The sequence below is a fragment of the Panthera uncia genome, chromosome B4 (assembly GCF_023721935.1).
Source record: "Panthera uncia isolate 11264 chromosome B4, Puncia_PCG_1.0, whole genome shotgun sequence".
Taxonomy (NCBI): Eukaryota; Metazoa; Chordata; class Mammalia; order Carnivora; family Felidae; genus Panthera; species Panthera uncia.
In genome coordinates this window covers 62,550,672-62,565,218 of record NC_064809.1, presented here as the reverse complement: position 1 = coordinate 62,565,218, position 14,547 = coordinate 62,550,672, and the positions used below count along the sequence as shown (strand labels likewise).

General features: G+C 38.4%; 1 protein-coding gene across 6 annotated transcripts in view; it reads right to left on the bottom strand.

Moving 5' to 3' along the window:
* Window positions 1-14,547, bottom strand: part of RESF1 (retroelement silencing factor 1) — a 47,981-nt gene that overhangs the window by 26,233 nt on the left and 7,201 nt on the right. For all 6 annotated transcript variants that reach the window (XR_007456623.1, XM_049625256.1, XM_049625252.1 and 3 more), the window contains exon 4: window positions 710-5,777. Coding sequence is in view for 5 of the 6 variants with exons in the window: in XM_049625256.1 (XP_049481213.1) it covers window positions 710-5,720 (5,011 nt within the window). In the remaining variant the exon portion in view is untranslated. The remainder of the gene's footprint in view (window positions 1-709; window positions 5,778-14,547) is intronic.

Genomic DNA, 14,547 nt, shown 5'->3' with positions numbered 1-14,547 from the left:
ATGACAGTCATGCTTCCTTCTGGCCTTGGTAACTTAACACTGGACAAGACTGCTTCCGTTGCCCTCCCATTTCAAGAGCAGACTACAGGACAGTGCTTTAACTTTCGTGATAACACAGTTAACAACTACTTCAAAGATAATAATAAATCAAACCATTTCCATATGTATAAAAAGTTTTCACAAATATGTAATGATTATTTCCTCATATTTAGACCAAAGCTTCAAATTCACAGAGCTTTGAAATCACAAGTACAAATGAGAATCAACAAAAGACTGAGGGGCGCCTGGGTGGCTCAGTCGGTTAAGCGGCCGACTTCGGCTCAGGTCATGATTTCACGGTCCGTGAGTTCGAGCCCCACGTCGGGCTCTGTGCTGACAGCTCAGAGCCTGGAGCCTGTTTCAGATTCTCTGTCTCCCTCTCTCTGACCCTCCCCTGTTCATGCTCTGTCTCAAAAATAAATAAACATTAAAAAAAAATTTTTAAAAAGATTGAAATAATGTATAACTAACACTCTTCTAACTTAGCACAAAAACATTTTTCATAATATCGGCTTCTTGGTGCAAAACGAAATCTTTGTATTTGGCAAACCTTACAATTCCATACACCTGTCATCAAGTACAAATTGAGTACAATTTACAGTAAGGGGAAGATAAAGTTAAAACCATGCCTTACAATGTTGTAGACATCATCAAAAAAATCATACCAGACCTTGCACAGGTGCTTGCTCCTTGCTAGGACAAGGCTGCAGATCCTTCCGGTTGTCATCAGAATTTGTATTCTTAATCAGTCCATCTGGACATAATTTAAACTCCAGCATGTTTGGTCTTTCTGTGGCATCTTTCACAGGTAAGAAGCTCTGAGGTTTATTTTCTGGTCTCCTCTCTTTAATAAGCTTCATGGGCGAACTGTCTAATTTTGTGAGACAAATGCTCTCACGTTCTGTGCATTTAAATGCAACTCTGTTCAGATATAGTTTCCTTTGATCCTTTGATTGGGGAGACATTTGGCCGAGTTCAACTTCATTGTCTGTACTGTTCAAATTTTTGTCTAATCTGGTTTTATCAATCCACATTTTATCAAGTTGCTTTCCACCAACTATCCCTTTAACATTCCTTGAAATACACATTTTAGATTCCTCAGAATGGTGAAATTTGAGGTTTTTAGCATGGCTTAAAGAAGTATTTAATGATTCTTTAGAAGCCTGTACACTATTGTGTCTCTCATTTGATTTCCCACAACTCCCTGCTTGCATGGAAAGTTTACTGGACTTCATGTACTGAGAATCACACGTTACATTTCTCACATGGCTTTTCTTTGATGTGTTGCTACCCATTGCTTCTTTGTGCTTCTGCCTTTGTAAATACTCCTTCGGTGTCAGAACTCTACTCATTTTGGATGAAACATCCTTGGAGCCTGAGGACTTAGCATTTGATACTGTCTTTTCTTTAACTCTGGCTCTTTCATTTGCGAGTGACAAAAAATTACACAACTTAAATGTACCATCTCCCATATTTTTATTATGCTCTCGTTTATCATATTTCTTCCTCTTTATCTTTGAATCAAGTATGCCCCCATCATCTAACTTCCTTTTTTCCAAAACTTTTTGTCTCAAGCCACCTGCTTTCAATTTTATTTTCTCTGGGGATACTGACTGTACCAAAGAACCATTCTTCATACACAGATCTTTATTTTTATTTGTCAAAAAACCCACCTTTGGTTTTAGTGGACGTAAGTTTTGTGCCATGAGCTTCTGGTGCAGGCTCTCTTGAGAAAATTTTGTCATTTTATTACTGCTATGAAAAGTTATCTCATGAAACTTCAGTTTTCCTTTCCTTTTGTGACTTTGCAAGGAATCTAGTTTTTTATCACCTTTAGATAAAAACTGACCTGATAATTCTTGTTCTGTCCTCAGTGATTTGTGATGTTTTGTTTTGGGCTTATTTATACTTTTGCTTTCTTCTATTTCAGGAAGATGATTTTTTGTATCTGGACAAGTCAAAGGAATCTCTGGATTGTTATTTAGAGGACTATTACACTCAACAGGGGCATTTCTATCAGTTTTATCTCCTTGTTTACAACTGTTGATCTTCAAAGGAGAACATTTATCTTCCCCTTCTTTCTCTGAAGCTGACTTCTTGATGGAATTGCACGGGCACTGGGGTACTCCTTCATAAACCATAGATAGCCATCCCAGTGCACAGCAACGGACATCATCTTTCTCTGAATCCATTACAGAATCATGACTCTTTTCATCTGTATCTGTTTGTGGGTCACACTGGCCCCCTTCTTTGTTTACAGGTTCTTCTTTCTGATGTTCTCCCAACTTGTCTACCTCACAGAGTTGATCTTCATGTTCAGGAAATAATTCTTTCATTTGCTCTGAGTTTAATATTGTAATTTGTATTTGGTCTGTTGAGTCTTTGGAGTCACAACCAGTTTTATCACAAGTTTGACCTTTTGGGATTTGGTTTGTTATTTGTTGGGCCACAGAACCTTCATGTGTGTTCACAGCTTCAATGCCATAGGGAAATTCTTTTAAAAGTTCTGACAGCTGATCATGTAGGTATAAGATGGATGCCTTATCATATAGAATCTCATTTCTTGTAGGATCTTGGGCAGTGTAATTGCAAACTGCATCAGCTTCCTGAGGGCAACTGCCCTGTTGGATAGCTGCTGATGAACACATATCATTAGCCATGCTTTCTTTTTTAGTGATATGTTCCAAATCACTTTCCTCTAAAATTCCACTATTAGCTTTAACATGCTTCAAAGATGATTCTGGAGGTTGAGGTGATTCTGCCTGGTCAGTTATTTTATGTGAAGCATCTGTGCACTTTAAAAAATCATCACTTTGTAAACCAAAGTCTTTATTTTCAGTGACATTGTCTGTATGTTCTTTTTGTTGTCCACTACTAATCACCTGTTGCTTAGGGAGAGAAGATTTCTGTGGCTCAACTCTTTTCAAAGGCGGCAAGTTGAATATCTCCGCTATTTGGGAATTATAAGACATATCACCTTCAACAAGAGAACAAATATTCTCAATATGTAACATATCACCGCTAGCAATATCACTTTTCCTTGGCTTGTATGAAGCTTGCTGTTCACTCACAGTATAATGGGTATCTGGTTCTGATTTGATATGCTTTCCTTGATTGCCATGAGGTGTGTCTGCTGCATTAGTTGACACATTTTGCTCTTCCTTCTGAATTGGTAAGAACATCTTGGTGTCTGTCGTAGCACCTGCTACTGGTTCATCAACATTAGCTTTCAAAGCAGCAGTAATACTTGTATTTTCTGCCAACTGATTCTGTAAGCTACAAACACTGCCTTCTTTAATAACTGGATACATTGTTTCAGATAAAGCTTCAGGTGTTATTCCTTTGACAGACAAGGTTTTGACATCTGAAAGAATTAGTGGTGACACTACAGCAACCTGAAGTTCTGTTCCTTTTGTGTTGGTTGTGCCTGAAGACTCAGAATTCTGTACTACCATTGACAAAGTTGTTTCTTGTGAGCTGTTTAACACCTTATTCTGAGAATTTCCCACAACTGAAAATGGACTCTTATCACAGGTTTCCACAGGCTTGGAAACTCCAACTGCTGTTCTATTTTTTCTTGACTCATTACACTGTTTTTCTTCGGTAGGTTCTGAAGGTTGCTTTTTCCACAGAGAAAGACATGTTGCTAGCAATTCCATGGAAAAGTGACTGTCACTTTTAGAAGGCATTCCACTTGTTGAGGATTTATGCTCAAGGCAAAAAGAGTTATCTAAAATCTTGGCATTTGTGTTACAAGTACTTGGAGCTTCCACTGTTTTCAAATTTAGCTGGCTACCAGTGATTTGGGTACTTGGATTAACTTCATAACTATGTGGTTTAGAACCCTGAATAGTTTCACAAGCATTTTTAAACAACTTCTCCTGAGGTTTATCTCTACACGTAAGTAAACTGAGAATTAGCGTATTTTTATTTGGATATTTTGAAACATATTCCTCAAAGGACGCAGACTGAGGAACGTAAGTTGTTTCAGAATTTGTCGGCACATTTAGCTCAACATTGACATTTCCTGATGAAATCTGGGTGTTATTTAAGGTTGCCTGGGTAATCTCAACAGTCGATGCCTTTAAAGAAGTCCTAACTTTCAAATCTTGTAACTGGTCTGGCATTGGAAACTTTTCTGAACAGACAGAATTTAGTAAAACAGAATTTACTTGGTTAAAATTTCCACAATTGGGGTCCTGAATGTTGGAATTCATTGTACTGTATGCTCTATTTGTTTCTTTTGCAGATTCCATTACTGTTGGTGGTTTATTCTCTGGAGTCACTAGGGTTACCTGTGGTCCAGACCGGATTTGGGCAGTTTGTTTCAGAGACAATCCAGAATTTGGAGCTAATTCACTATAAGAGGTATCAGTTGTTTTAATACAACCTGCTGCCATCAAAAGATTTTTATTAATCTTGATTTTCCTTGCAAGTTCCGAAAACTTCTTTTTTATTTCTACTAATGTTTTAATATCCCTCACTAACTTTTCTTTTGTGACACTTGTGTCCAATACTTGATTTGAAGTTAGATCACAAGAGTCTGTTCTCCTCTCTTGATTATTTTGAGCAAGAGTCTGAACACCATCCACAGAAGATCTAACAGGTTCATTAAAAGGCTGAATGACACTGCTATTTACTTTCAAGTTACAGGAATTTCCAACTGTGCTGACATTTTCATTAAGGTTTTGCCAATGCTGTTGAAAACTTCTAGAAAAGTCTTTCCTCATTTCAGGTAAGTGCATTTCTTGACTCTGAGGAACTTCCAAAGAAGCCTGTTTAATAACATGCTGAGTACTTTGCAAAGGCTGGCTTGCGTATCTACAGTCATAAGGAGGAGGAGGCCTTTTGTCAGTGTGAGGAACTGCGTATCGATAGGAATGTACAGTTGCAGTCTGCTTTGACTGTAAAGTCTGTGGAGGATCTGGAGGGTGACTATTTTTAATTTGCAATGATGCAGATGGCATAGGGTTTTGTTTCTGAAGGGAAGGATCTTGCAAAGAGCTTCGTGATGTGTAACTATATTGCTTTGGAAGAGGTCTGTAATCTGGATAAGTCAGTCCACTGGATGTATACTGTTGCGCCCAGTCAATCTGTCGTTCTGATACAGATGGGTTAAGTCTTGGGGTCCACTGATAAGTTACAGGAACTCTTGGAGAATTGGAGGGGATCATTTGTAGTTGCACAGAACAGGTATCTGAAGTTACAAATTGATTCTGTAGTGCATGTACATTAGGTGTATTAGTTCCAAAACTAGTTTGATGAGATACAGTTGCCCCTGTATGAGAATGCACAGAATTCTTCATTGGTGAGTTCAACCATACATTTTGGGTAACTCCTGAAGACATCTGCAAATTGTGATTTAGTTGTTTGGATCCTTTAACATTTGCATATGTTATTCTTTCTACTGACGTTTGTGAGGCCACAACTGTCCCAGTATGTATATCAGAAATAGGGATTTGCTGAGGAGCTATATAATTTCTCATGTTTAGCAGTGGCTGTGAAACTGGATTTGAATTTCCAAGAAACATACATGCTTCTTGGTTACTTCCAGGATAGCTTAAAGAACTTTGAGATGTTGTGTTAAATGTATTTATTAAAGCCTGCTCCAAAAAAGATGACGGCTTTTTAGGATAATGTGGTGGTAAGGTGACATTCTCTGGTTTTGCATTCCAATTCATTGTTGATTTGATGTAGTAGCAGAGTGTTAAAAGTCAGTTGTTTTGAATGTCAGGAATCTGTAGGAAATAAAGATCTTTCATTAAAAATTTGTTTTGTCTGCATAAAACTTCAAGAAAATTAGTTTACCTTAACACCAATGCTATGGTCTATTAGAATTCCAGAAACCTCTGACCAGTCAAAACTTCATCTTTAATTTGGGGAAGAGATACAAAGAAAAGAGCAAAGAAGGATGTAACAATAAATATGGCAAGCATCAATAAAATCTCTGGGGTGTTTTATAGGAATTCTACACAATATAGTATTTTGCTTGCTCCATTTAAGTGGCAATTACTTTGATCTTAACAGGCTCTTTATTCTAAGTAACCCATGTTCATTGAAACAAAACAAACAAAAAACTTCAAACACATGGCAAATAGCCCTTATTGTCTATCCCCATTGTCTAATTCCCCAGAGGTATCTATTGTTACCTCCTCTTACAGAAAATTTTATAGGTAAAAAACAAATACATAAAGGAAACCTCATCTTTTTGCCTCATTTTCATTACTATACCTAGGATACCTTATTATTTCACTACAAATATATTATCCTCATTGCCTGCAGAACATACACTTTCTGAGTATATATTACCATTTAACCAGTCCTTTATTGGCAGACAAAGTTTTTGCACTTGTAAACTATCCTAAGGATTCTTATATTTATACTTTACATTTTTGGCTAAATGTTTCTGGAAATTCCTAGAAGTGAAATCAATGTGTCAAAGAACATTAAAATTATCTTCACGAACAATGACAAACTGCCCTCCAAAAAGGTTAAAATAACTTACACTCTCACCCACAGCTACTGGCAAATCTAAATATGGTCAATTCTACAACCATAGTAAATGAAGAAAGACCAATTAAAATAAAATAAAACCAACTTCACTTAAACATATTAATACTACACCCTAAATGCAGAATATACATTCTTCCCAAGTGCACATGGAATTTTTACCAACATGACCATCTAGCTGAGCCATAAGCACATCTCAATTTTCAAAGTATTCAATTATTCAGATTAATTTATGGCGGAATCAATCTAGAAATTATAGAAAACAAAGTAAATAGAAAATTGCCAAATAATTGAGAAATAAAGAATACACTTTACACTTACAGACAGAGAGAGAGAGAGCGCGCGCAGGCTCTCTGGTGCCTCTTTCCTCTACTTATGACATCAGTCCTATTGGATTAGAGCCCCACCCTTATGACCTTATTTAACCTTAATTACCTATAAAGGTCTCACCTCCAAATACAGTTACATTAGGCGTTAGGGCTTCAACATACAAATGGGAGAAGAGAAGACACACAATTCAGTCCATAACATGTTCCTATCCCCATGTTCACGTAACACATAACACTAATTTAGAGCATAAATAAATATGTTAAAGAGACTGGGAGGGGTGCCTAGTTGGCTCTGTCGGTAGAGCTTGTGACTCTTAATCTCAGGGAGTTTGAGCCCCACCCTGGGCATAGAGATTACTTAAAAACATTCATTCACTCATGCATTCATTCATAAATAAATGAATGAATAAATAACCAAGAAACAATCTTTGTATTTATCACAAGACTAATAAGTTAACCCAAGGAAAGAAATGATGACAGACTGAAATAAAATGAATAAAAATGTAGAAATTCAGCTAGTCACAAGTTGATTCTTTCAAAAGAATAAAAATCATTAAGCCTCTGACAATACCGATCATGAAACTTTAAAAGCACAATATTGGGAATAGAGGCTACCACTAGACCCTATAGACACTAAAATAAGTATTTATTCCAATACATTTCAAATTTAGGAGTAATAGACAAATTCTTTGAAAAATACATATAACCAGGACTAACACAGTAAGAATACCCTATCTCTTTAAAGAACTTACATTGATAATTAAGTATCTTTTCACAAAGAAAATGCCAGGCCTATATGGCTTTGCTGGAGTATTCCAACAATCATTCATGAAAGAAAACAATCCCCATACAGCTTCTTTAAAAGGATAAAGAGAGAACACTTCAGAGCTCATTCACTGAGGCTGTCCTCCAAATGCTGAAAAGAAGGAAAATTAATAATTTCTTTCAGAAATGTAAATGAAAAAATCCTAAACAAAATGTCAGCAAACCAAATGGGGTGACCTATGGAAAGGATAACCCATCATGATCAAACTGGCTTTACTTCAAAAATAAAAAGTTTGTCATTTGAAAATTAACCAAAGAAATCACAGGACAATAATTTATTTATCTAACAGAGAAAGCAAGCAAGCACAAGCAGGGGAGGGGTAGAGAGGGAGAGAGAGAATCCCAAGCAGGCTCCACAATGTCAATGCAGAGCCCAACACGGGATTTGAACTCACAAACCATGAGATCATGGCCTGAGCCAAAATCAAGAGTAGGACATTCAACCAAATGAGTCACTCAGGTGCCCCAGATGATAAATTTTCAACAGATACAAAAGCTCTTGATAAAATTCAATATCCATTTATTAGAAGAACAATCATATCAAACCAACAATAGAAATTTCCTTAATTTTGATAAATATCAGCTTCAAACATTTATATTGACAATAAAATGAAAACGCCACTATTACCCCTTCTTTTCGCCATGGTACTAGAGATCTGGAAAGCATAAGAATTGGGAAGGAAAACATAAAACTGACTGTTCACAGAGTTTATGTAGACAATCTAAATCAGGGGCACCTGGGTGGCTCAGTTGATTAAACGTCCGACTTCACTCAGGTCATGCTCTCATGGTTCGAGAGTTCAAGCCCTGTGTAAGGCTCTGTGCTGACAGCTCAGAGCCTGAAGCCTGTTTAGGATGCTGTCTCTCTGCCTCTCTGTGCCCCTCCCCTGCTCAGGATCTGTCTGTCTGTCTGTCTGTCTCTCTCTCTCTCTCTCAAAAATAAATATTTAAAAAAAATTTTTAAATCCAAAACAATCTACAGATCTTTTACATCTATCAAGTCTTGGGTCATAGTGTTTTCACTAAAAAGAAAAACAAGATTGAAGAAGGTATGTATGCTTTTGAATTAAAAACGAATCCCCAAAAGAGAGAGATCTGTATATTCCTTACATGCCTTCTCTCAGGAAAGCTCCTTAATAATACAACTGACTAGGGATACCTGGCTGGCTCAGTTGCTAAAGCATGCAACTCCTGGTCTCAGGGCTGTGAGTTCAAATCCCATGTTAAGAGCAGTTTACTTAAAAAAGAAAAAAATAAATAAAGGCCGAAGCATAATACAAACTAGCTTTTCTACTAGAGTTAATGATGCCTAATAAATTCCCCTTACTTCTTGTATGTACTTGGGGGTGGGATGCTGTTATGAACTAAATTGTATTATTCCCCCTACCAATTTCAAATGTTGAGGTCCTAATCCCCAGTGTGACTATATTTGAAAACAGGCCTTTAAGGGAGGTAATTAAGTCTAAATGAGGTGAGAAGGATAGGACCACAATCCAACAGGACAACAATGCACACAGTGCATATGCACACGGTGGGGGGGAGAGAGACCATGTGACATCACATAGGAGGAGGCTGACCACAAGCCAAGAAGGGAGAGGCCTCAGGAGAAACCATAACCCTGATCTTGGACTTCCAGCCTCTAAAACTGTGAGAAATAGGGCATCTGGGTGGCTCTGTAATTAAACATCTGACTTCAGCTCAGGTCATGATCCCACTGTTAGTGAGTTCAAGCCCCACATTGGGCTCTACGCTGACAGTGCAGAGCCTGCTTGGGATTCTCTCTCTCCCTCCCTCTCTCTCTCTCTCTGCCCCCATCCCCTGCTCGCTCACTTTCAAAACATAAACTTAAAAAAAGAAAAATTTTCAACCCAGCAACTTTATTTGTAGTTTACCCTTATTACAGAAATTTCAAAGTAAAAAAATAACCTAAAAATCACAGCTTGTGGAAGAATAGTAATATTAGTATCTATTTTAAACACAATCACACACACCCATGAACAGAACTCTACGAAAACGGACTGGTAACATTATGATCTGCCTACTACAGGTCAGATGAAATTGTAAGAAATAGAACAGGACAAACAGAGCCACATCAAGAACTGTTTTATATACAAGGGTGACTGTTAATTTGTCAAAGAAACTGGAACATTATTAAAATGAAAGATAATGCTATTAATAGACAAGATGATAGGCATAAAAAAAGACTGTCTCAGAGCAGCCCAAAAGATGCAAACCTAGACAATGTCCAGCAGGCTTCAATAAATGTTTGTTAAATGAATAAACATAATCTGTAAGTACTGAACACCAAGTTAAAAAGAAGTCCCTATTTAAACTTCCAGATGGGAAAAAGTCCCCACTTCTCCTTTCAGATTCGTGTCAGCCATAAACATCACATGATTTCAATACTTCAAAAATATAGAACTTCTTAAAAAATATATTAAATACTCTTCTTATACCTGAAAAAAACATAAAACCCTTCTGGTATTTTTTTTTTAATTTTTTAACATTTATTCATTTTTGAGAGATAAGAATGAGACAGAGCACAAGCAGGGGCGGGGCAGAGAGAGAAGGAAACACAGAATCTGAAGCAGGCTCCAGGCTCTGAGCAACTGTTCAGCACAGAACCTGACATGGAGCTTGACCCACAAACCGCAAGATCGTGACCTGAGCCAAAGTCGGTCACCTAACCAATTGGGCCACCCATGCACCCCCCCATTCTGGTATTTTATTTTATTAATTTATTTTATTATTTTTTTTAATTTTTTAATGTTGTTTATTCTTGAGAGAGAGAGAGAGAGAGAGCATAAGCAGGGGAGGGGCAGAGAGAGAGGGAGACACAGAATCCGAAGCAGGCTCCAGGCTCCGAGCTGTCAGCACAGAGCCTGATGCAGGGCTTGAACTCACGGACCATGAGATGATGACCTGAGCCACTCAGGCGCCCCTCCCCCCCATTCTGGTATTTTAAAGTGAAACTTTCCCTTATGGCTTAAGTTTGACATCTAATGTGTTCCACAAACCAAAGTTTATTTGGAGTGTCAGCTGATGTGGTAAAAATGAGGAAAGCCACTATTTTCCACTGAAAAACTGATTTACGTTAGCAAAAGCTATAGATGCTTCTGTAACATCAACAAAACCATCAATACCAACACTTCAATGTAAAATGCACTTTTCAGAAATTCGAAAAGTATCATGATTTTCTCAACCTATTATTCTAGCTCTGGCTGTTCGTATCCTTAGTCATAGAAGAAATTAGGCTATCAATCCTTGAATTAGGCTTTCAAGAATATTCTAAATTTTGCATTATTTATAATACAATTCTATAAATAACAGCTAACATTTGAGAGTTTACCATATGTTAAGAACTGCACTGAATGCTTTAAATACATGATCACAGGTAACTGTCACAACAAATGAATGAAGCCAGGCAATAGTGCAAGGCTAGCAAGGCTAGAAATCCCACTATCACAGCTGTCCACATTGTCAGAGACAGAAAGGAGACAAGAATATAACTTCACATACAAATTTATTACTTACCCACACAGAAAAAAATAACATCAGTGTCCCTATTCCCAGAGGGTGATCCCAAGGTGTTTGAGAACACAGGTTGCCAAAAAGCCAACTCTAAACTGCAGCCATTTTATAGCTGGCGACTATATAATCCAAGGATAAGGGAGGTGGTAAAGTCCTGTGCTCAACAGGAAAAAAAAAAAACATCCCTGTGGCTATTTCTCACAAGGGTTCTTATCAACTTTTGTTCCAGAAGGGCCTACTGGGTGTCCTGCCAAGGTAGGAGTCAGACAGAGATTAGGCTTTGCCTATTTGGCCCATGAATAGACAAAGGTCATCAGAGTACAATGGAGAAGTTGCCCCCTACATCTCTACCCTCCACCCTACATGTGTCCTGCTACAAATTCTATTCAGAAGCACAGGACACTCAAATACCCTAACGAACTGTACTTCTTCTTAGGCAACACTGGAAAAGAGTGACTTGACCCTGACCCCTGGCAGAATGATCAGGCCGTTTGTGGAGGTCAGGCCACAAGCTCCCCATACGGAGCCATGTAACGTCCCAGGTATCATCAAGGGTCACCAATAAGAGTCACATGGCTTTCTCTTTGGAAGAACAAGGGAGTGGGAAATAAATTGCTCTAATTTTGCTCACTGATTAATCTAAGCAGAGCGTAGGATGCTGGCAATCACACATACCCATCATGACTGGCCAGTAGGAAGTTCAGAGCAATGCGTCTATCATTCAGGCTAGAAAGTTTACGCTTATGTCTTCAGAGCAGAGGTCAGAGACAAATTTCAAACTAACTTTAGAGTTGTACTATTCCCTAAAATGGGAATTAAATATCAGAGAGCACACATGAAAAAGTCAGTTATCCCTCCTGGGAGTTCTGCCTAGCAACTCATTTTAGAACCCTCCAGGTACCCACCACCTTAAGCAAACAAGATTCATTAGAAGGGTGGTGGTCTCAAATATCTAGAAATTCCTGACAAGTGCCTCAAATACAGAGGAGTAGTTTGCCAGTATAAGCTACCTAAGATGCAATATGCTGTTGGAGTATAAAGTGTATTAGGAGGATAAATACCATATTACAATAGGAATGAGCCAATTCTGTGCCTCTTGAGATGGATAAACTCTTTGAACAGAACCAAACAGTTGCCATAAAAGCAGGCTCAACTGCCTTGAAGAGAAATCTGAAAACTGTTACATCCAGTTAGTTACCTTCGTCATTATAGACCATACTCTAGTGTTTACTCTGGTTGTACCAGGTTTTGTTTGGAGGACTGCAAGAACACAGGCATTTTGTTGGCATTCCATTAAGATCCAGGTTTTATAAAACTAAAGGTTAAGACTAATGATGCAAGGGGACCTGAAGTACCAGAAGAGACCTATAGGATAGAATCTACTTTCTTATTATCAGGGTCAGGTAGGGGATGACAGATCCAGTTAAATTCAGAACCATAACTGTAGTCTAGAAGATACAGACAAGAGAATTCTGCTTTCCCTCAATCAGGAAACCAATGGAAATCATGACTAACAGCATAAATTACACAAGTCTTGGCCCAAAGGACACCACTCCCAAGAGCATTCATTCCCCAAAAATTAGCAACTGCTGAGGGTTTCTAAGAATCCTTAAGATTAAGATCTTCCACTGGCCAGCAGTATGCTGACAAAGAGTAGTAGGCAGCCACAAGCCTGAGGTAAATTAGATTACTAGTTTCTGCCTACTCCTCCAACCCTTATCCCCTGGGTCTATGGTCTTCCTTCTCCAACTAGCATAGAGGACCTCTGCAAGTTATGGTGGGTGAGAAGGAATGGCAATCACTCAACTGTGAACTCATCACTTCCATGCTCTAAGCCACCTTACCCACAACACCTTGTATAGTAGCATGGTCATGTGGAAGGAAAATGTAAAAACCAACAGAAGTTGTGGCAGTGAATCTTTATGGCCATAATGAAAGTGACCTACTTGAGATAAATTTCTGACCTCCAATAAACACCCTCAACTACTTCAACTAAAATAACACATGGCAAGAAACTAAATGCAGAAGAAGATTTGATATAACCTACATAAATATTCTTCAGGGTCCTAAAGAATTTCTAACGTATGAGAGGCAGGGCGCCTGAGTGGCTCAGTCGGTTAAATGTGACTGGTTACATGTGACTCTAGGTTTCCGCTCAGGTCTCCTGATTAGTGAGACCAATGTCAGGCTCTATGATATCAACTTGGGATCCTGTCTCCCTCTCTCTGCCCCTCCTCGACTCACACTAGTGTGCTCAAAAATAAACATTAAAAAAAAAAAGATTTCTGGGGCGCTGGGGTGGCTCAGGTCATGATCTCGCTGTTCATGTTCAAGCCCTACGTCGAGCTCTGTGCTGACAGCTCAGAGCCTGGAGCCTGTTTCCGATTCTGTGTTTCCCTCTCTCTCTCTCTGCCCCTCCCCCACTCATACTCTCTCAAAAGTAAATTTAAAAAAAAAATTTTTTTAAGAATTTCTAATGTATATAAATGCTTCCTGACTTGATCTGTCCCTGCTGACTGTAGCTAGAGATGGCACGCCCATTCAGTACTCATGGAAGAACCTGGAAGCATGTACCTCACATCCACAGACTTTGCCTATGCATCTCTTTTCTGTTAGTCCTATATTGTATCCTTTGCTGTCATAAACTTTAGCCATGAGAATATAGAGAAAAGGAACAAAACCACAACTTGGGTCCTTGAAAAGATCAACGAAACTAATAAACCTTTACCTAAACTGACCAAAAAAAAGTCTCAAATTACTAAAATAAGGAAATAGAGACACTACTACCAACCTTTCATTGAAAACAAAAAAAGAATACTATGAACAACCACATGCCAATATATTCGATAATCTGAAAGAAAAGAACAAGCTCCCTGTGATATTGTAATTTATACAAAGAAATATATATTTGATCTTTGTCCCTATTTCTCACACAGAATTCCTAAAATCCTGAGGTTTTCCCAAGTGTTGAGTGAAAAAGGTGCCTTTTGTTAGGTTAATGAGGTGACTTTTAGACTGCACCAAAAGGTGGGGGCGGGCAGGAGAACCATCCATGTGAAAAGGGGGTTGGATCTTTTAGCCCTCCCCCACCTCCAGGGAGGGATGGAGAGTTGGAGGTTAAATCAATGGCTAATGTTTTTAATCAGTCATGACTGTGTAATAAAGCCTCTATAAAAACTCAAAAGGACAGGATTCAGAGGGCTTCTGGGTTTGTGAACACATGAAGATTTGGGGACTTTGGCATACCCAGAGGGAGCACAGAAGTTCCACACAACTTCCCACATACCTCATTCTATCAGCTCTTCTAGACTGT